Source organism: Eublepharis macularius, chromosome 17 (genome assembly GCF_028583425.1).
Source record: "Eublepharis macularius isolate TG4126 chromosome 17, MPM_Emac_v1.0, whole genome shotgun sequence".
Taxonomy (NCBI): domain Eukaryota; kingdom Metazoa; phylum Chordata; class Lepidosauria; order Squamata; family Eublepharidae; genus Eublepharis; species Eublepharis macularius.
In genome coordinates, this window is record NC_072806.1 from 36,270,062 (window position 1) to 36,293,365 (window position 23,304).

The following is a 23,304-nucleotide window of genomic DNA, read 5'->3' on the forward strand; positions in this document are numbered from 1 at the left end:
TAATGAGATGTTATTTTCTTCCATGCCATTGAAGGGCTTCAGCTACCCAAGCTTCACACATATTGAGCCCAGGGTAAAGAAACAGGACTTTCCCCGCCAGGTCTGGCCTCTGGCCACATGGGCATCCTGACTGACATACCGTTTGAAGTCCCAATATATCCTGGTGCCCGTGCTGGCTGCGGATGTTTCAAGGGAGAGTCACAAAATGAGCATCAAGGAGAAGTTAAACAACCCAGCCACACAACTTGCCTCATTTCCTCCAGGCAGCCTGTTCATGTGGACCAGTTGGCCCTGGTCGTCCAGCACCAGTTCCGTATACGTCAACATATCAGAAGGCAGAGGAGGGGCCGGGAGGGTGGCGAACTCGCTCATGGAAGCCCAGAGCTTAATCAAAGACTAGAGAGAGGGAGGGAAACGACGCTTGTTACAAAAAAAGGATGTCATTTTCTCTTTGCGCTGAGATCCAAGACGGAAATCGCTGCTGCTAATGAAGATCATCAACTGATTGCAGGGTGAGAAAGAGGCCCCTAGCTCAGCAGCAGACGGCCTGCTTCACATGCACAAGGTCTGACGCTCGACCCCAATCAGCCCAAGAGCCCCCAGCCTGGTTTGCAGCAGAATTGGGGACTCAAACAGGCAGCCTCTCTACCCAAGCAGCAAAACAGCTCACTCAAGTAGGGATGCGGCTCTGGATTTCCCCGAGACTTCAATGAAACGGGCTCCGAGGGAAGCTGCGTACACAACCACTCCCTTGCATGAGTCAGGGGCATCTATCGGCATTCTCAGTTTCCCTGGGCCCAGTTGGAGTTTTTCTTGTAAAGCTGGGCACTTGAAGGGTCTAGAGAGAGCAAGAAAGAGGTGGGGAGACCCGTTTCCTCCTCTTGTCTTCTCCCCCTACACAGTTTTTTTGTCCCCAACCTCACTTAAAAATTGAAAAGCTGTTTTAAAATCAAATGACACCAACAACAAAAAAAAGTAGAAGGGAGCAAAAACACACTTGTTTAGATATATTTATGCCTCTATTTAAACAAAAACCATCTCTTCTTTCCAACCCACCTACATTTCTCAAAGTGGAACAAACACCCCGAGAGATGTGGTTAGTGAAGATGCAACTTTTCCTCCCTCTGTAGTAGTTTGGCTACAATTCCCAATAGCTTCTTTCTGCTAAGGACAGTTATTTTAGTTTTGTTTTGTTTACCTTATTTACAGTCCACCTTTATTAGTGTGACTCAACGCAGATTACACAGTAAGTCAATGCAATCAATAAAATGAAGATGTCTAATAAACAATACACGAGAACTATGATTACAGCAACCTGAAATAAGGCATACAGTGTGGGTATGAAGCGGGAAGGATGGATTTATATCAAGTAGGGGTTTTTAACTTGAATCGGGACTGATTTGGGAAGATTCAGGATTCCCAAATCGGCTCCAGCATTGCTGAGTCAATTTGGGAATCTCAAAGTAAAGTTTCTCAAAGCAATTCGTATCGCTTCGGGAAGCTTCGGGCAAAGCGATAACAGCCGCAGCACTTTTCTAGCTGGAAACAACAAGAAAAGCGGTGGGCGGGAAGTTTGAAAGCAACACTTGTCGCTTGCAAGTGGCAAGAAAAGTGTTGCTTTAAACACTTTTAAACACTTCCCACCCTTAAACACTTACCTCCTCCCACTCCCATCGGGTAAAAAAAGCGGTGGGGCAGGAAGCTTGAAAGCAACACTTTTCTTGCCGTTTGCAAACAGCAAGTGTTTAAATTAATTTCAGGGAAACCCAAATATTTTTCAGGTGCACACCCCTAATACCAAAGGGGAAGAGTACCTCTGTATTCAAGGCATTGGGAAATAAACCATTTTCTGGGGACCTTACATGTAAATATCCCAACAGCATTTGGGAATAGTCCCTCTTGGAGACAAAAGCACTGGGTTGGACGGACCATTTGTCAGGCCCAGTTTAAGTATGTAGCCCTTACCTGTCGAAACATTTCAGGGATATCATAGACATATGTTGTTCCCAACGACTGAGCCTGGAATCTCTTGGATTGGAGTAAGTCCTTTGTCACATATGGAGTGTTGATCAACATTCCATGCAGCGGCCCTTGCTTATCACCATAAGCTTGGAACATGATCTAAACAAGGGAACACATGTCCAATATTAATACGACAATCAAGTTCACAGGTGAGGACTCTTACTGTCATTTCACTCTATCTTGCTCTGGCTTTCTCTGTGCCAACGAGTGAAGACCAGGAATAGCCTATCTCCTTATTCTCTGTGGCCCCTTCTATTCTTCAGACTGTGATCGGGGAACCCAAAACGTATTTTTCTGTAAAAAGGGGACACCCCCACACTATCTGCCTACATTCAACCAAGGTGGCAGCATCCAGCCTCGCAGAGACACAGAACATGGTCTCAGAGACTGGGGGTGATTTATGCTAAAGAGAACGACGTTTCAGCCTGCTAAGTGCTTAGATGGTTTGGATCTTCACATTAGCCACTCTGATGAGATGTTATGAGAAAAACCATGGGGCTTCTTGGGGCTCTAATGAGAGGTGAAGGATCTCGCCTCTTTCATTTCCAGACCTGCCTCAGAGTTTTATCCATTTGTTTTAAAGATCCTTTAGCAGGGTGTGTCACTCCCGTTCCCTGGGAGCTGAGATCTGAATGTGTAGTTCCTTTAGGATAGATAGTGGGAGAGGGATGTGAATCTTGATGTGAATCTAGACCTAAGTAGGAAGCAGGTGTTATTCACACGGACATGTTTCGAACACACACACCCCTTCTTGCACATAACACAGCAACAAAACAACTAACTGTTCAAGATTTGAATTCCATTTACAAGGGAAAAAATAATCAGAGAATGTTCTGTGTCAGTGCAGGAGACATCTATTTATTATCAGCCGTACCTGGGCAGTTCTGGAGTCTGTCACTTCCTTGTACAAGCTTATGTCCAAGTAATAGCCAGATTCGTTGGTCAGGAAGAGCCGGATGGGAATGGCCTTGCCTGTGGGCGTCAGTCGAATGTTGATCTTAAGCTCTGCCTGAAGGACTCGTAGTTTCCACAAGCGGCTGCCATAGCGCATCACCATACTCCGCACAGACTCCTCAATCTGAACAACATGGAGAAGAAAGACAGCCTTCAGCAAAGGGCCGGAGGAACAGCCATTTGAGGGCAGAACTAGAGGAATCAGAGAATGAATGGCTGACATTGTCAAGCAGATTCCCTACATCTTTTCTTCCCCACCTTTTCTGGAACACCTGCTAAATTTTTTTAGAAGTCACATGACATTATTGTATTGAGAATTTTATTACTAGATGAAAGTAGCAGCGAACACAAAAACTCTCTCTACGGTGCTGTGATGTCACAAGTTTTGTTTGATAATATTCGGGGCAATGGGGGTGGGGATACCGTTTCTGGCAGCAGTCGGGTGTTTCCTGAACTATCTGCATTAAATGCCAAATGTTGTACCCAATGCTGGCAAGAGACTCTGGATAACACCTAGAAATCTACCACCTTTGAAACAATGTGGTGGACTCACCGGAGTATAACTAGGGAGCAGTCATGCTGACCCGTATTAATGCATTCCTCCATTTCATAAAATTATCTTGGGAGCTTTTCTTTGTCCTAGTTATGTAATTTTAGAAGCTAAAATTGTATTTTTACATGTGACAAACTGCTTTAAAGACCCAACAGCCCCCAAATTTAAATTAAATCCTCAGGAGGTCCACCCACCCAGGGAGTGTGCCTTGCTGCTGATGGGGTAATTGAGAAGGGGAAGAGGGGCTATCTCTTTGCCTTACAGTTGTCGTGGTTCAACCCTTCCGTTGCCATTTTGTGAGAGGCTCAGCCAAGAGGCATGCCCCACAAGCTGGTGCAATGAGCAAAGACACTTGAATCAACTGGGCACTTGGAAGAGCAGAACGGGGCTGCATCCACTTGACCCGAGAAAGCGGAAGGGGATTTTGGTTGCTAAGCAAACCTGAGCCAGGAGGTCGAGGAGTGGCTGAGATGTGTGCCGTATCAGATGGCTAGCAGCAACTGCAATCCTCTTCCTCTCGACCGCTGGCCATGATGCATCTCAAACAGTTATTGCAGAGGTTGCAGAAAATGACGAGAGGTTGGAGCACCTTTCTTGTCAGGAAAAGCTGAAGTGTTTGAGGTTTTTCTTTTTAAGGGGGGGGGGGTTAAGCTATTTGGAAGCATTCTTCCTGGAGGGCCTTTTTCTTTTGAACTCTCAATGTGGTCCCTTAATGACCTCAGCAGCAGGAGCACCAGAGAGCCAACGGGGTGGTGTAGCAGCCCCAAGGGTAGGACAGGCACAAACCCCCATTCTTCCACTGAGCTGATGGGGTGGACTTGAGCCCATCACTCTTTCTGCACCTGGCACACCCCAGACAGAGTTGGAGTGAGGGCAGAATAGAGTTTCTTGGAAGATGCTCATAGAATCAAAGGGTTGGAAGGGACCTCTAGGGTCATCTAGTCCAACCCCCTGCACAATGCAGGAAATTCACAACTACCTGCCCTCCACAAACACACATCCAGTGACCCTTGCTTCATGCCCAGAAGATGGCAAAACACCATCAGGCTCCCTAGCCAAACTGCCCTGGGGAAAATTGTGACCTGACCCAGGATCAAAATGCAGTAAATGAATCCCTTTGAATTCAGTGCCACACTCCACACAAAGCCACACATTTGGTGTTAATTAAATCTATAAAAATCCTAACGCTTTAATTACAAGTAGGGATAGGCGCTTGGGGTTTCCGATTTGGGTTTTTAACCCAACTCAGGCCCAATTTGGAAAGTTTCAGGATTCCTGAATCAGCCTCAGCATTGCTGAGCCGATCTGGGAATCCCGAAGCAAAGCTTTCCACAGCGATTCATATCACTTTGGGGAGCTTCAGGCAAAGCAGCAGCAGCTGCGCCCACAACACTTTTCTAGCTGTTAGCATTGCAAACAGCAAGAAAAGTGCTGCTGGCTTTCAAACTTCCCACCTCCCCCTCCCATGGGGGAAAAAAGCTGCAGGGCGGGAAGTTTGAAAGCCACCCTTTTTTCTGCCACTTTTAATTGGCAACAAAAAAGGGTCGCTTTCAAACACCCCGCCGCTTGCTTCACTCAATGCAAGTGGTGGGGCATTTGAAAGTTAAAGCCCCCCTTTTCCTGCCGTTCGCAAGCAGCAATAAAAGGATCACTTTCAAATACCCTGCTGCTTGCTTCACCCATGGGAGGAGGAGGAGGCTCCCCCGCCCATCAGGGAAGCAAGCGGTGGGGCAATTGAAACTTAAAGCCACTCTTTTCATGTTGCTTCCCTCCTCCCATCAGGGGGAGGGGGAAGAAGCAGGGTGGGAAGTTTAAAGCAATACTTTGAGCTTCGGTGTGCTCCGTAAAGATTCCGGAATCTTTATGGAGCATATCGAAATGATTTAAACACCCAAATCCCGAAGCAGCTTTCCACTTCGGGATCTGGGTTACTCTGAATTGTTTTCCCGCTTCGGGTAAACTCAAAGCGGGAAACCCGAATCTTTTTCAGGTGCACATCCCTAATTACAAGCTAACGTAAAGAGCAGTCAAGTGAAATGAGGAGTGTAAATCTTTGAAATAAATAAAACAATGGTGAAGATATGAGAAAGGTTTATAAAATTGTGAATGGCATGGAGAAAGCAAAGATATTTTTCTCTAATTCATGTAATGCTAGAGGATTTAGGACTAGGAGGATCATGTCAGGCAACTGAAATTAATTCTGCACACAATGCAGTAAAACATACCTTGCAAGTTAAAAAAAAAAGGCCTACTTCACATGGGAGAAAAACTGTAGACTAGTTTTCTACTTGTAATGAGTTTTTATGTAAATGATCATTTCAAAAAAAGTGCTTTCCGTGGTCATAGATCCAGAGGAGTTAGCCTGTTAGTCTGTAGTTGCAAAATAGTAAAGACTCCAGTAGCACCGTTAAGACTAACCAACTTTATTGTAGCATAAGCTTTCGAGAACCACAGCTCTCTTCATCAGATGAATCATCAGATGCATCTGACGAAGAGAGCTGTGGTTATTATTATGCTACAATAAAGTTGGTTAGTCTTAACGGTGCTACTGGAGTCTTTACTATTTAAAAAAAGTGTTTCCCTCACATGGTACGGTCCCGAAACCCTCAACCTCAAAGTCTTCAAACTCATTCTGCTGCATATATAGACCAGGCCTAACTTGGGGAATTCACTGCCACAAAATATATTAACAGCCATAGGCTTAAAACCTCCATGTTCTAAGGCAGAGTACCTCTGAATACAGTGGCCAGGGAACAAATAGCAGGTGAAGACTGCCAAGCACTTTATGCATAGCCATGTGCTTCCTGGAAGCATTCTATTGCTGTTGGAAACAGGCTGCTAGAACACACGGACCTTTGGCCCAATCTAGCAAGAATGCTCTCTCTTGCTATACTTGTGGTGGCAGCGACAATACTGGGGTGGAGGAGGGGAGGGAGCGCGACATTTGGGGGCCATGTGAACTCCCATCCCTGTCCTTGTCTACTAACAAAGCAGACAGTAGCATTAAGAGCAAAATCCTCTGCAAACATCTAAAAAAGTATTTACGCCCCACGCTTCACTGTGGATACGATGCCTTAAATCAAGAAGGCAATTACTGCTCGGAGGCCCGTTCCTCTGCCGTTTTATTAAACTTCCTAATATACTGCTGTTTGGTAAATAGCGCATATTAAAAGTAAGGCAATCTGAAGGCAGGACTTAAATGTTTTCTTCCAAACTACCCTAAGACCCTCCAGAGCGCCCCTTGAGCAACGTCTACAAAGACAGCGTTCAAGCAAGCAGAAGCTGGTTTGTGGGACAGCTACACAGCTAGCTGTGTTCCTTGCTAACCACACAACAGCACCCAAATCTCTGGCCATTTTCTAGCATGGGGTGCTCAAGTTGAGGCACGGCTACCCCTGAGAGGCACAGACAGCAGGCATTTGTGGTTACGGCTTAGAGTCAAGTCTGTATTGCAGCACTGGGCAGATGCCTAGCAATAATTTTCACATCCAATTGCAGGCCAAGCAGTCTCTGTAGAAGTGCCATGGAACCCCTGTGCATTGCAAAGGATTCTGGGAGGTGCTTCAGAGCACATACTTTGCTGGTATGGGGAATCTGGCCCAGAGTCTTAGGCCTCATCGCCTCACACGAGAAAGGAGAATATTCCCCAACAACTGCATGCTACAGGAGATGGGAGCAAAATCCCCGCCTCTCAGCTGCCATCAGCAAGCCTAGGTGGAGAAACAGCAGCAGCCAGGCACCATTTTATCATGCCTGGATGCCTATCCAGCTGACAGCCCCCTTCCAATGAAGTCATGCTTGGAGTGAGTTCTCACTAAGAGCCTCTCTACATGAGACATCTGACACGTGAAGAACACGTGTCAGGAGATGCAATGTTAACCGGGAAGGGTAGTTCAAAAAGACAGAGCCGGTGGCAGGGCAAAGGCTTTGCTATACGCTGGAGCTGTGTGAAGAGGCTGTGAAATGCCAGAAGGGAAACTTCTGCCGATTGTAACCTCTCCAAGTCCAAGCCCAGCTCTGGAAATTCAGTAAGCGATAGTTGTGGAAGATCGTCTGCCATAGATGGTTTTCCTAGCAAGAAAGCCTCAATATATGTTCAAAACACCCAAGGGCCTGCAGAGCAACTGGTCTAGAGGCAAAAATTCCACAAAGCATGGAGAGATTTTCTATGTACTGCAGGGGACACAACATTGGCACTTGTTCACACACAGAACTTGGTGGTGTAAAGGCTGGCCTCTACAGTTCTAGTGGCTTTGCAACATGCAGTTTTGAGAAACAGAGGGAAGCAACACCAGAGGTGACCTGCACAGACCCCACTACAAAGATACAGGCAATCACTCACCAAGCTGTAACATACTACTCTCGCTTGCAACTACTCAGTAAGTTTGCCAATGCCCTTCTGCCAACAGGTGGGGAATTTTTTTTCCATTTCTCAAGAATTCTGGTATAGTAAAAAATTCTACCCCTAAACGCAGTTCCAAAAAAAAAACAAAAACAGCCCCAATTTTCTAGTCCTTGTGCTTGTGATTTGAGGTGTATGAGCAATGCCTCACGTGCCATAGAGCTATTCTGCCGTCAATCTGGCTGGCTGATCCTGGACCAGTCTCTCTCTCTGGAAGCCTAGCCTATTTCACAGAGTTGTTAAGATAAAATGGAAACTGGGAGAGCCATGAATATTGCCGTGAACTCCTTTGGAAGAGGGATGGCACAAAAATAAACAAACTGTGAAATCTCAGAAGGAAAGAGGGCAGGAGCTCCGGGGGCAAAACAGGCTTTCCAAAATACAGGGAGCAAAACTTCAGCCATCTTCTGTTTATTGCTCCTTTCCACTTTCCATATCTAACATAAACTGGGCGAACTGTGTAAACTATGAAGTGGGATCCTAGTAACCTGGAGAAGTATTGAGTGGGTGGGATTGATAAACCATTGTTTTCAATCTTCTACAACTCCATATTCAATGTGTTCCCCAACCATAATGCAGTTAATTGCCTTGCGGTATTTCATGCCCCTACTGGCTTGCAATTTTTAAAATTTATTTTTTGTAAACTGCGTAACATACTCTCTCTCATGGTGCTGGGGTTGCTTTTAACTCAACTGCAAAGGCTGAAAAAGGGATGACGCTGGCAGAATGCTCTCGTTTTCTTATATTCGCTCCCAAATTTCCGCTGCTATTCTATCCCAGAACTGCTAAATGCAAATACTTAAACAGGTGGGTTTTTTTCTTGAGAGCTGGCAGCATGATCAAAACAACCCCCTATTTTTTGTTTAATTTCTGTAAATACAATGCTACACATTCCATGCAGATTCCAGAATTCAGTTTTTGGCATAAACTTTTTGGTTCACTTGATGCAGGATTTCTAGTTCCCCAAGCTGTGTTTCCACACTGTCGTAAATGGCAGGATATATTGATCTCCATATAGCTTTTTCTCAAAGGCAGGAGACTAAACAGTGTACCTTAGATGGGTCCATAATAACAGTGGGGACAAAGTTGAGGAATATGTGGTTGCAGTCTGTGCGCACGTTTGTGTTGTTAAAGGCTACTTCCAGTTCATCCATGGCTTCTAAAAGCAAGCGCTCCCCCTCGTTCTGAAGGTACTCGAAAGATGCCTCCTGCGGGAAGATACCCTGTCCATTATTCTGCTTCGTTCTAATCAACATGTCAGGTTTTCTCTACAGGAAGGATCAGTAGCTGATAGGCTCTAGTTGGCATGCAGCTACTCTGACAGGGTTTGCAGTCTGCCTTGTCGCCCAATGGCCAGCTCAGACTTAAAAGAGGCCTTGCTGTGACAAAGGGACTTGCCAATAAGACCAGTTTGGGCCTTGGGCGTGCTGATGAGAATTAAGTCTTGAAAAACAGGAAGATAAAGGGGGACTCAGTAAGAGTTAAACAATGCTCCCCCATTTCTGTGCATAAACTTCTTGTCTTTGACACAGTTGAGAGAAAACTAAACTCACCCCTCACTTTAAACTCTAGTAACACCAGTAGGGGTGTGCAGTTCGGGAATTCGATTTGGGAAAAATGCCCGAATCGGACCCGATCCGTAAAGATTAGGGATTTCCAAATCGGGGCCAGCAATTCAGAAATCCCGAATCAAAGCTTTCCAAAGCATTTGTAATGCTTCGGAAAGCTTCAGGGCTGAGTTTAAAAGGCTCCGCCACTGCTTGCAAGCAGCGGCGGGGCCCTTTAAACATCACCCCAGCCCCCCAGCCCCACCCAGCCCAACTTACCTTGTCAGCGGCAGCGGTGGCTCCGGATCTCCCTGCCACCCACGGGGTCGTGGGGTAGCGGAGGAGGCGGAGAAAGCCCTTCCTGCCCCTCAAATGGCTGCGGCGGCCATTTGAGGGGCAGGAAGGGCCAGAGGAAGCAGCTCCGGCCTCCCCCACCGCCCTGCAGGCTCAGGAGGCAGTGCGGCAGCAGAGGAGCTGGCTGGCTCCAGGCCGCTGCAGCCTCTTGTTGCTGCCACCACCACCACCATGGCAGCAACCCGCCACCCAGCTGATGACCTTCCCGCTCTCCCTCCAGCCAGGTAAGTGGGTGGGGGATGGAGGGGTTGCCCCAGGGGGGTGGGGTGGAGGGGTTGCCCCCCTCACTTCCGTATGCTTCGAATATTTACGGAGCATACTGAAGTGAGTAAAATATCATAATTCCTAAGCGGCTTGCTGCTTCGGAATTATGGTATTTCCGAATTTTTCCTCCGCTTCGGGTAAACCCAAAGTGGGAAACCCGAATCCTTTCGGGCTGCACACCACTAAGTAGCAGTCACAGCTTTACCTCCACCACATGGATGTCCAATGATTTCCTGTCTTCCATTCAAGTAAAATGGCTGCCACTTATTACTACAGAAGTAATACACTGCACCTAAGGATACTGTTTCTGTGAGAACAAAATCCAAGAGCACCATGCCTGTCTTAGAGTGTCGCAGAGACCACAAAATAGCATTCACTGCATAAGCCTGAATAATTTGATGAAATACAGGTCCTACCTTCCTGTGCTGCAGCACAACCTGTACTAATGCCACACATTTATTTATATTTATAGTTTACCTTTCTCACTGAGATTCAAGGCAGATTAAACAGTGTAAATTCAATACAATCAACAGCTGGGCATGCAGTAAACAATACAATAGGGTACAGATTGCAGAAATTTGAAAACAAAGAGAAATCTAATACAGAACTGAAACAATGCTGACATTTGGCTAGCAAGGAAGCAGAACCCACCTTCGTAACCAAGTCCGAATGCCTGATGATTGCCCGAACAAAGAACCGGTAGTCTGTCACCTCCGCTCCTGCCTCTACTTTTGCTGCTCCCAAGTAGAGATGCATCTTGTGATTGGCACAAGGAATGGCAGTGAGGTCAAAGTTGCGCATTCGATTGAGCTCCAGCTGGAAAGCCAACGCAGGTTCCAAGTGGCGGTAGATCCTGTCTTCCTCAAACTGCAGCGAATTGTTTAAAATATAAATGGTTTGCATTCATTTACAGGGAGGAATCGGAAATAAGTATCTTTTTGTATAGGATGGAGGTTACCACAGAAGATCATAAAAAACAAAAACAAAAAGATAGTTCTTTTTAAGAAACATTTAGGGTTTTTTTTAATGCTTATATGGCACATCTCAAAGAAGGCATAACACAGACACTAATAACAAGAAAACAGTATTTAAGAAACCAAATAAATACAATGAAAACAAAAACCAGAAGTGCTATTTATCCTGATGACTTAAATTATCTAGTTCACCAGGAGCTTTAAGGGTTGCCCAACATGGCGCCCACCAAGCCTTTCAGAAAGTGGACGGGGGTCAGTGTAAGTCAGGGCTTCTTACTGGCTGCCCTCTTTCAAATGAAGGATCAGGACTGGAAAGGACCTGGGCTTGCCTTAGTGTATGGTCTCATGGTTTCATTCCCCTTCAAGATTTCCTTTTCCCAGGAGGTGTGAGGTGGGAAATATTCCATTTGGCTCTGCACACTGCGGCAGCCATTTTAGGGTAGTATTCACTCACTGCCCTCTCTCAAAATTCCAAAGGTGCCCATGGGCTCAAAATGGCTGGGGGAAGCCTCTAACAGAACCTTCATGGGGGGGGGGGGAAGCCTTCAGGTGACTGAAACAGAAACTACTTGTGACAACTACTACAGCCACTACCAGACAGCCCTTGATTCAGAACCTAACTTACCTTTATAGTAGTAAATTTTGGTACCCATTAAAGGACAGCCAACAATGAGTTAATTATTGTTTCTGCATAGGGGGCACCACGGTCTCCTCTCCTAAAACAGCAAAATGCCTTGGGTTGGCCCCAGGGCTTTTTTTTAGCTGGAACGCGGTGGTACGGAGTTCCGGAACCTCTTGAAAATGGTCACATGGCTGGTGGCCCCGCCCCCTGATCTCCAGACAGGGAGGAGTTTAGATCGCCCTCTGCGTCACTTGGCGGCGCGGAGGGCAATCTAAACTCCCCTCTGTCTGGAGATCAGGGGGTGGGGCCACTGACCATGTGACCATTTTCTCTAAGCGCAACCCACTGAGTTCTACCACTTCTTTTCCCAGAAAAAAAGCCCTGGTTTTCCCTGTATCACCATCTATCCCTTTCTATCTTCCCTGCTTCTTTCAATGCCACAGGCAGACATATTCTGGTACCAAAGGGAGCCACTGCAAGCTGGGCCCTCTGGCTTCCAATTGGCTCGGCTACTCTGAGGCCATAAAGGGTCAGCCAGTTATGCATGTTTGTCTTTTTAGAACGTCAAGGCCAGGGGTCCTCAAACTACGGCCCGTGGGCCACATGCGGCCCGCCGAGGCCATCTATCCGGCCTGCCGGGTGTTTTTGCCAGGTGCGCAGAGAAGCCTCCCGGACTACAAAACCCGCAATGCTTTTCGGCAAGGCGCCCACCGGCCGGGCCAAGGGAGCGCTGCACGGCCTGTTGGGAGTCGTAGTCCGGCGTCGGGTTCCCTAACAGTTCATCCAGCTGCTTCGCTGGCGGTGGGCTCGTTGGCGGCAGCTGCACGTTCCCGCTATGCCTCAGCCGGGCTGCGCTTCCCTCTCCACCCGCCCGCCCACCCTTCCCTCCACCAGTCCGCGAGAGTGCAGGCAGGAGCCCAGGCGGAGGGCCACGCAGGTGGGAGCCCTTTGGAGTGGGGGGCGCCGCGGACCTGCCGTGGGGAGGGGTGGATTGTTATAGTTTGAGGACCCCTGCTCTATAGTATCCATTGTACTGAATGTATATGTATTGGTACTTTGTATAATTCTTTATATTTTTATACCATTGACCATGTTTGCAAACACATGCCATCCATTGGTTATTTTCCTATTCTAAATCAATTTTTTCAGTAAATGTCTTCATACACTTTTCCCTTCTAGATGCATTTGTTCATAGTTTTTTTTTTAAACTATAGTCCGGCCCTCCAACGGTCTGAGGGACAGTGAACTGGCCCCGTTTAAAAAGTTTGAGGACCCCTGGTCAAGGCCAATGGGCATCTTTAGTGAGATAAAAACTACAAGGAGCCTTTTATCAGGACTTTCAATTGAGATATATTTACAGCAAAGTGGGTGAGCTATTTTGGAGCCCCTCTATGGGCCCAAACAGGTGACTCTAGCTGGCCTTACAGTACACAAATTCATTTACAACCCGAAAACAAGAATAGCGACAACTTTACGGCTTACCTTATCTCGTGCACGGAATGTGAAAAATTTGGGGAATTCCCTCTGTTTGGAAAAGATCAAGATTAGTATTTTTTTAAAAAATCATTTGCCATTTATCTCATGAGAGCCAGTGTGATGCAGCGGCTAGAGCGATGGATTAGAATCTGGGTAACTCGGGTTTGATTACCTGCTCCCGCCATGGAAGTTTGCTGAGCGACCTTGGGTCAGTCACATAATCTCAGCCTAACCTGCCTCACAAGGTTGTTGTAAGGGGGGGGGGGGGAAATGGAGGAGAGGAGAATGAGGCAAGCTGCTTTGCGTCCCCCACTGGGGGTGGGGGTGGGGGGAGAAAAGCAGGATATAAATGAAGTAAAAGCAAATTTACAAATTGTGAGAGATATTCTAAAGTTACGGGATCACTGCAATAAGATTTTCTGCCTTTATGTAGCTATCAGCAAAACAAGTCCCTATTTGAATTTTTTTCTATTATGGGACTTTGGGAAGAACCCAAGGGGTACAAACACTAAAACAGAAGAGTTAACAAATATACACAAAAAATTAAGGTGGCTACTAATTTATTCCATGTGATCACAGCCAATACTCACATGGGATTCAGCTGCCCCTACCCCTCCAACAATTCAGGATATGGAAAAACTTTATAAGGCTGCATTCAGATAACATAAAAACCCCAGTTTGCTTGAGATGTGAATCCTTGCACTTTCATGCTCTCATATCCTGGCACAGAGCAAGACTGAAAACTTCTTGATTTATTGTGGGATAACTCCTATTTATTGTGACATCTGAACTGGAGCGCCCTAATAAATTGGGGTAGCCAGGATTCTCAATTAGTATTAAACAATGGGTTTCATTTTCACAACATCCTAAGCTGCCTTGAGTGTCAATTTTCGCTGGACAGCAGAACATAAATGCTGAAAAACTCTCCTGAGGTTCATGTACCTGCATGTTTACTAATGTGACCACCTTGTTTCCATCAAAATAAAACCCATTCCAATATCCTGAAACCACTTCTCAGAAGAAAAACGAGTAGTAGCTTGGCTCGCCCCACTGCAGGGAAATGAGCAAACAGCCAGGCACACAAAGCTCCAAAGAAGACTTCAGGATGGAGCACAAGTTACACAGCAGACAAAAGCCTGGTGGAGAGTTGCCGCTATAGTTGTGTTTCCATTCCCATCCGTCCCAGAAACACTGGCATGTGACGAAGTACAGTTTTATAGATTCAGTGAATGAAGGGAACTAAATATTGGCTCAAGGTGGAGTTGCCATGTTTTTGATTTGACACAGACATACCCACTCCTCAATTCGTATTCCCCACAGGTACAGTTTCGCCCATGATCGTTATGAACAGGGCTTTTTTTCAGCTGGAACGCAGTGGAACGGAGTTCCGGAACCTCTTGAAAATGGTCACATGGCTGGTGGCCCCGCCCCCTGATCTCCAGACAGAGGGGAGTTGAGATTGCCCTCTGCGCTGCTTGCGTGGAGGGCAATCTAAACTCCCTTCTGTCTGGAGATCAGGGGGTGCCCAGCCATGTGACCATTTTCTCTGAGGGCAAACCACTGAGTTCCCCCACCTCTTTTCCCAGAAAAAAAGCCCTGATTATGAATATTTTAAAATGTTTAGTTTAGGGTAAACAGAAGATCATCTGTGGTGAAAAAGATTCAGCTTCAAGGAACCAGTGAGAGAAAACTTTGTAACTGGAAGAGTTTGTTCTTCTGTCTCACTCAGATTATTAATATGCACCAATACATGAGCTGTTAATTTCTGTGGGCTTAAATCAAATCTACACTTACAGACCTAAACTGGTTTAAATAGCTGATTTTTCTCCCCAGGGAATCCTGAAGTTGTAGTTCTTTGAAAGGGAAAGAGAGGGAGAGGGAGAGCGGGGAGGAAAGACACACACACTGGGGATTCTTAAAAACGTCTCTAACTACAAAGAAGTTCATGAAGTTCATGAACATTTATGCCACGATAAATCCAGTGGTCTTCAAGATGTCCCAACTCTTCTTTTGTTTTGACTACAATTCCCAGGATTCTTTGAAGGAAGCCATAACAGTTTGGTACAGGGCCATGGCTGAGTGGCACAGTACCTGCTTTGCATGCAGAAATTCCTAAATTCAATTCCCAGCATCTCCAGCTCAAAAAGGGATCCGGTAACAGCTGATACAAAAGAGTTCCACCTGAAACCCTGGACAGCCGTTGTTTGTGCATATGTTGAGTTAAACTGATTAGGGATGTGTGCTCAGATATATTCTGTCCGAATATATACCCCCCCCCCCCGCAAAACCTTATCAGTATTTTTAAAGTACACTTGAGTATTGGGGGAGGTATTTGAGATTCTTGGGAATATCATTATCTGGGTCCTGTATATTTCTGGAAATATTCAGAAATATCCAGGGCTGCTATTTTAAGGATCCCAGGCCTTCTCTCCTGCCCCCAACAGGTTTCCTGAGCGTCAGAAAAGTGACTTGCATCCAGTGAGAGTCTAACTTGGCCCAAGAAGAGTGGCTTGCAGCTAACAAGAGTCTCTCAGCCAACAGAGCTGTGAGTCTAGCTGGCTCCTTCTACTTCCCTCCATCCTTTCTGGATGTGGAACCCTTTTTCAGGGCTGTTTTCTCCTCTCAGTTTGCGCCCCTAAAAGGAGGGTGGCTGGGGGCACCTTGCTCAGGATTCCATATGGGTCTAATTCACCAAAAACATGGCAGGTCTTTAGTGGACAGGTTGCACTAGCTTGCTTGCAATTTTGGTATCATTTGGTTTAAAAACAGCCACTCCATCCTCTACTCCCCCCAAGGACCCTCACAGGAAATAATGGAAGCCTAATAATTCTGGAATCCCAGAAAAACCTGAACCTGAATCTCAAAATGAGACCCTGGTATACTGGCACTTATGTCCTCAAAATCTTAATCTGAGAGCGGAACTACAAGTGACAAAAGGCACAGGTTGGACACTTGTCAGCTTCCCTCAAGTTTTGATGGGAAATGTAGGCGTCCTGGTCTTGCAGCTTGGCTCTCTGACTGCTGTCCAATGGACTTTTCAACTGTCACTTGTCCAACATTCCGCCAAGCTGCCTACATTTCCCATCAAACCTTGAGGGAAGCTGGCAAGTGTCCAACCTGTGTCAGGCGTCACTTGTGGTCCCGCTCTGAGAAGTACCCGGTTTTTTTCAGGTAAACGTAACTAAAACTCGTATCAGAGGGTTAAGTTTGCAGTGTAAATATGCTCTTATTTAGAAGACTGGTCAAAGCCGGAAGAAAACCTTGGCTATATCCAAAAAAAAAAACCCTCCTCAAACCCAGAATATGATCAAAATCTTTTTCTCTTTTTAGTGTCAGTTTCCTTTACTCTTTTCCTGCCTTCATCTCTACATGCAACTTATCCCTCCTTCCGTTGCTTTCTTTGAGGCAAAGGAAGTGTTTGAGGCAAATATCATAATTAAACACACCCACACACAACCCAAAACCTGAAAAAAGGGATTCTGCCATCCTAGATGGAGGAATTATGCTCCTGCTGTGTTCTAATCAACCAACCATCATCAAGACAATCAGAATAATTCGCCTAAATTAGCCAATCAAGACACCCTGCAAATTGGAGAATGCAAAAAGCTACATGGGAAAATCATCATAGGCCGTTATTATACTAATAATCGCGTTAAAAACCTAATGAGATGAGGAAATTGGAAGCTTGCTGGAGCAACTCTCTATTACCTCAACATGCTGGGAACTAATTATATAGACTGTAATTAAAACACAAAACAAACCCAAGCCAAGGCCCCTGAGTTAAGTTGATAGGCAGTCCAGTAACAGAGCCCATGGAAGAGGAGAGATTCATAAGTGAGTCTGAAGGAAGACCCTTCTAAGCAGAGAGGGATGGAGTCTTCCAGCCCAAGAGGGCATGCGTGGACTTTTCTCACAAAACATGGAATCTCTCTGGGCACAGAAACCACCCATCAGATAAATAAAATATGCAGGTCCTCCAATTTTGCCCTCAGCTCTCACTCTCCCATGAGACTGTTGCCAAAAGGGGAAGAGGTAGATATATCAGTTTATTTCTTTACAGCCATGGCACTCGAGTTCGCAGAAGGTCTCCCATCCAGGCACTGACTCCACCCACCCCACCCCACCCCACCCCACCCCTGCTTCGCTTCAGCACGGTGGTTGTCTTGTGCAACTCAAGCCCTGGCCAACTATCAACCAGGGTCACCCTACAGGAGGGCTGGGGGAGGTATAAAGAAAAAGGATACACATAACTTTTTCCTTCATCTCCAATAAAACTAGAAGTTGAGCTCATGTGTTTAAAATGGCAGCAGATTGGGGATCAATAAAAGAAAGTAATTCTCCACAGATATACCCATTTATCATTTGGAACTCACTGCCACAAGGTAATAGCACTGGCCAACAGTTTAGATGGGAATAAATAAATTGATGGAGGGCAGCACCAGCTACAAATGGCCGTTGGCAAGGACAGAGGATAACCTAGCATGGAAGGGGGCTGTTACCCACCTGCCCTGCTTATGAGCTTCCCAGGTACATCTGGTCGGCCATTACAGGAAACAGGAAGCTGGACTAGATGAATCTTTATTTAACCCAGCGAGGCTATGCTTACATTTAGCAAAGGTTTGGCCAAGTGGGAGGAATACCATAGATCACTTGGTGGTTCTAGTCCAGGGACAGAAAGCAAATGAAAAGAATTGTAGCGGCAAACCTGTGTGTTGTGGGTGGGACTTTGCGGTTGGCCAGGGAGAGAGAGCCACTAATTCCAGAAGGAAGAGGCAGCAAAAGTGGAGGACTGAATTACTGGAGACGGAACAGTAGCCCAACCCATTTGGAGGATCAAAAATAAGAGAAGGTGGAACTGGGCATGTCTGTTCCTTATTAGCCTCCCCAGTGAGTGGTAGCCTAATGACTCTGCAGGAAGGAAACGGAGGTTGCATATTGGGCTGTTGTGGCTAACAGCTGCTAACCATCTTCTTTTTTTTTTTAGAGAACAAGCAAAATAACAAATCACACTTGTGCCTGCCATGGACAGAGAGAGGTTTGTCATGATTTCTGAACGGGGCCAGGAAGAGTTGGGGTGAGGTGAAAAATTAGGACGTTTCTGACAGGGGACTGAGCTGTACTGGTGGCTGTGGATATGCCTTGCTAGGAAGGACGTCATCCCTTGGCTCAGCTCTCTGGTTCCCTTCTAACTCCTATTCCTATTTTGGTTGCCTTAACCTGCTGCCGATAAATTCTACCAGGACTCTTTACCTGGAGGCAAAGCATATGAACTCCCCTTCCTTGAGGTGTCCGTTTTTATTCTCCCACTCTTACTAACAACCCTGCGAGGCAGGTTAGGCTGAAAGAGGAAGGGACCGAGGGAAGGGAGCACCTGGCCCAGTGGCATTCGGTGAGCTTCATGGCTTTGGGACCAGATCTCCTAGTCCTAGTCCCCAACTACAACTCCACATTAGCTCTCACAGCCACACAGTGAACATGCTTGCTGGGTTGTTCACAGACACGTCGCCCAGAGCAAAGGTGTGAGGAGTGTATGAGAGAAGTTGATGGGGCCAAATGAGTGTTTCCTGTGCAAAGCGTGGAGCTGTACTAAGTCCCTTGCTTGGCGGGAAAACATCTAAGCGTGTGGACATTGTTGACTATCAACATAATAACCTCAGACAAAACATGCTTCATGCCTGTAATGCTCTCATGCTAGGCTCCAACATGAACAAGCCAGGAGCTGATGTAAGGCAGCAGGAACAGGGGCTAGCAGGAGAGCTTCGGCGGCTCGCTGTACATCCACCCCCGGAGGTGAAAGGTCCTTATTCTAGCAGCTGCTGAGTTGGCCCAGTGCTGTTCTTAGTGGGTCACAAACTCATCCACTTTTGCTCTCTAAGCTCACAGGGGCCAAACCACTCTTCTGCTAGTCACAGCCTCCCCTCTGCAATATGGAGTGAGCACCACCAACCTGCCAGACAAGACTGTGGGAAGGTATACTGAGACAACAGCTCAGGTCGGACAACATTGATGCAGAATGCTATGGCGGGTCGTAAGAACCATTTCACTCCAGTGCTTCCAGGCCCAATTTAAGGGGCTGGTACTGACTTTCACAGTCATATATATGGCTCGGGGCCTGCATGCCTTAAAGACCACTTACTCCCATATCAACCTAGCCCAACCACGATGGTCATCCTTGCAGGCCTTATTTCAGGTGCCCCAGACATCTGAGGCAAACTGGGAAAGGAACTTTTCAGTCATGACTAGAGATGGGCACAAACAGCAATGCGAACTAAAAAAAACCACAGACTTGCACCAGACAGTCTGGCACCTGCAATCAATTCCCTGTCTGAACTCCTGCTGTTGCCCTGGAAACCCCAATCTAAGCCCAATTTAGCTTGATAGGCAGGTCTTCCTTTCAAGTGTGGAGCTCCAAATTTGTTACAACAAGGGAGCAAAGACCAGAGGGGAGGGGGGCTCCCAGCTCTGACTTTGCAGACAGTGGAGAGACAGTTGCTGTTGGCATTTTGATAGAGTGAGTGCACTGGAGCTTGAATTTTCTTTGAGGGTGGTGGGATAAGGATCTACCCCTTCAAGTTCCATGGCTGCTGCCAGGCTCTGGGGCCAGGCTATTATTTATTACTGGAACCTTTCCTGGTGCCTGCTCAGGTCAGGTTTCTGGGAGTGGTGCAGTAGGGATCGTGACTTGGATGATGGCTGGAGGAGAGCCTGCTGGCCCCCACGAACAGCCAACCACGAACATGTTCGTGAACAGGGCCATGTTCGTGGTTGTTTGTGAGTCCCTGTTCATGGACGGCAACAAACGACAAATATCATGTTCGATTTTTTTTCCTGTTCGTGGCCATCTCTAGTCATGACACCAACATTATGGAATTCCTTCACCAAGGAGATTTGTCCCTCCCCCTTCCAGGTAGTGGAAGACTTTTTTGTTCTGACTGGTGTTCCCTCACTGATTCTCATTGACCCTTCCTTCCATTCAGGCGTTTATTTATGTGCTCTATTGTAATTGTTTTTATATATTCTATGTGTTTTTAATCTTGTTTTAGTATTTTTATTGTTCATTGCTTTGGGCCCCAAGTTGGGTGGGAAGGCAATTTAAAAAATGTTTCAAATGCATAAATTAAAAACGTTTTTAAAGAAATAAGTAAATAAATAAATGTTAAATCATGGTTTGCATTAACCATGGTTTGAACCTCTAAATACACAAATGCAAGACAAAGCTAGATGCTCTTGTTCATTTTCATTTCCTGTCCTCTCAACTTCAGCTCATTTTTGTTTGCAGCAACCTCTGGAAATGGAGCAACAGATCTGACTATGGTCTATCAATTTATATGCTACACTAAACCATAGTTGGCACAAAACATAGTTTGCCAGCTTTATTGCAAGCCACAGTTTGTCAGTTCACACCAAATGCTATGCTTGCATTAGTACAGATTGGCATCATGTCTAAACTCAGTCAACATATGCAAAACATTTTCACCCGGAATAAGCACTAAGTTTAGATTTTTCCAGCACACATTGAAGGGTCAATGCATGAATTTTCTGGTCCAGTAGCATCTTAAAGACGAACATTATTTCCAGGGTATGAGGTTTGAAGGGATCTTTGACTCTTGAAAGCTCCTACTTTGGAAAACTAGTTAGTCTTTAAGGTGCTACTGGACCCGAATCTTGCTCTTCTACTCCAAACCAACAGGCAGTCCTTCTGAAACAGTCTGCATGAATTCTGACTCCCTCAAATTGAGGTAGATGCTATTCATTTTTTACAAATAGAGCACACCAAAGACATTCCTTATCATGAGGCCATTTTGCTTGGAATGCAGGACTCAAGCCATAAGGTTCTAGCAATACCACTGGGGCAAGCAGTGTGGGAGAAGGCAATGTACATGGCTTGTGCTTGTCATTGCCGCCCCAATCCACACAGCCACTAAAGCCAGGTCCTGAGGCACTGGGAGTGCTGCCGGGGTGGGCTTGCTCTTAGAGTCTCTCTACATGAGACATCTTACACGAGGACGCTCAAGTGCAGGGAGACGCAATGTTAGCAGGGAAGTGTTCACCTTTCAAATGGGAGGTGAAAATGAAATTAACAAACCCTCTGAGGAGCGATCTCCGCAGGCTCTGTCTTTTTAAACTACGCTTCCCTGCTAACATTGCATCTCCCTACACTTGAGCATCCTTGTGTAAGATGTCTCGTGTAGAGAAACTCATAGAGCATGGGCCAAGAACAGCACTCATCCCCCCCCCCCCCCCCCCGCTTTCAGTTTGCCTGCACATCAACATTGTCACAGGAAGGCAATGCACTTATTTTGATATTCAGGCCGAAGTGGTTGTCTATCCCTGATCTAGCCAAATATTGTCTACTCTAACAGGCAGCTGCTCTCCAGGGCCTCAGGCAGGATTTACCCAGCCCTGACACCAGAGATCCTCGCAACAGGACGCACCAGAACGGAACCTAAGCTTTTCTGCAAGCAAAGCCACTGGCCACAAAAGCTCCCTCAAGGCAGAATCAAACCATACCATCTATTTACCATTTAGTCACAAGACCATGCCACTGGGAGGGGGTTGGTCCAACTCACACAATGTGCAAATTATACCACGTATTTTTTTAAAATGCTTCTGAACTGCATCAGCAAAGTTTGAAAAAGATGAAAAATAATCTGGAACCTTTGGGGGTCTCTTCCCAAGAGAGGCCCTTCTACTTACATGAAATCTTTGATCCACCTCATAGTAGACCTGTTTCCTGAAATCCTTGTAAGTGGAAAAACAAGACAGTGGAGGAGCGGGGAGATCACAGAAAGGCAGGGAGAGGGTTGTCCAGAAAGATAAAAGAAGAGGAAAGAAAGCGGGAGAAAGCTGGCAATTAGTACATGAATTAAAAACAAATTAAGACAAAAATCACAGGCAGCTCAATATTGGCACTATCTTCAATTCTCAATTAAATTTTCTTAAGAAAACTTATTGCAATGCCATCTCGCAGTTGGAAATGAATAAGTAACGTTTTTAAAAAAGCAATTGCAAATGTGATTTTTCCTCCCATTAAAAACAGACGAGATTTGCAATGTCATCAAAATATTTTTTTTAAATTACACATTTAAATATATAAAGGGGTAGTCTTACCCAGAAAGTTAAAAATGTCAAAATACCTTTTGTGCCACAAGGAAAGTCAACCGCCGAATGCCGTGGTCAATCAGAACTGATTTCTAATGGGGGGGGCACACAAAAAATATTCGGTTAGCAGAAAGACAGCACTATGAAAATTCAGCAGACTCTCAAGAAGGCAAAGTATGGCCCCAATTTCGATTTACATTTATGTATTTAGTACATTTTTTCATTCCACCCTTCCTCTAAGGAGATTCAGGAAACACACTTAGTTCTCCTCTCCCCCATTTTATTTTCACAACAACTCTGTGAGATAGGCTGAGATGGCGTGACTGGCCCAAGGCCACCTGGCAACTTCACAGCAGAGCAGGGGGCTGGACCTGTTTCTCCCAGATCACACTCTGATACTCTAACACCCGATACGACATAAAGGTGATACAGCCCCACCCCGAAGAGTGTTGCCTTTGTTCCGAAAAATAAGAACAGCTTTGCAGGATCAGACCCAAGGTCCTTCTAGTCCAACATCATGCTTTCCGCCGCAGGCAGCCAGATGCATCTGGGAAACCTGTAGCAACACATGAATGCAGTAGCCCTCCACAGCTGCCCCCCCCACCTTGCAGCCATTGTTGTTCCGATGTATACTGCCTTTGGACGTGGGGGTACCACATGACCTTCCAGGGCTAGCGAACATTGATAGACCAATCATCCTCTACAAATGTGTCCCCCCCCCCACCATAAGATGAATATCAGAAGATGAATCACAGTGAAGACTTTATTGCAAGGTGTTTGCAATTGAATGATCACTGAAGATCGCGCTCGTCTTTCAGAACTTTCTCACCTTACCCACCGTGTCACCCACCCCAGATACTGCACCTGCACCCCTCTATATATACACAGTATACATCCATGAAACCTTTGCTTTCCATTAATAACGACTAATGAAGTGGGTTCCTCCATGGCTACAAGCCATTCATCCCAAAATGCAGTTATTGATTTCTAAGGTGACTCTAGAGGATTTGCTAAAGCTCTTTTAGTTAAGCTTC

At 46.0% G+C, this 23,304-nt stretch overlaps 1 protein-coding gene across 2 annotated transcripts in view; it reads right to left on the minus strand.

The window, feature by feature from the left end:
• ACACA (acetyl-CoA carboxylase alpha) overlaps positions 1 to 23,304 on the minus strand; it is a 297,390-nt gene that overhangs the window by 110,013 nt on the left and 164,073 nt on the right. The window contains exons 34-41 of one of the 2 annotated variants that reach the window (XM_055001998.1): positions 22,306 to 22,362; positions 21,866 to 21,910; positions 13,175 to 13,216; positions 10,748 to 10,963; positions 8,984 to 9,139; positions 2,897 to 3,100; positions 1,966 to 2,121; positions 250 to 396 (exon numbers count right to left, since the gene is read on the minus strand). In XM_055001998.1, coding sequence (XP_054857973.1) covers positions 250 to 396; positions 1,966 to 2,121; positions 2,897 to 3,100; positions 8,984 to 9,139; positions 10,748 to 10,963; positions 13,175 to 13,216; positions 21,866 to 21,910; positions 22,306 to 22,362 — 1,023 coding nt within the window. The remainder of the gene's footprint in view (positions 1 to 249; positions 397 to 1,965; positions 2,122 to 2,896; positions 3,101 to 8,983; positions 9,140 to 10,747; positions 10,964 to 13,174; positions 13,217 to 21,865; positions 21,911 to 22,305; positions 22,363 to 23,304) is intronic. The other variant, XM_055001997.1, reaches the window with a different exon arrangement.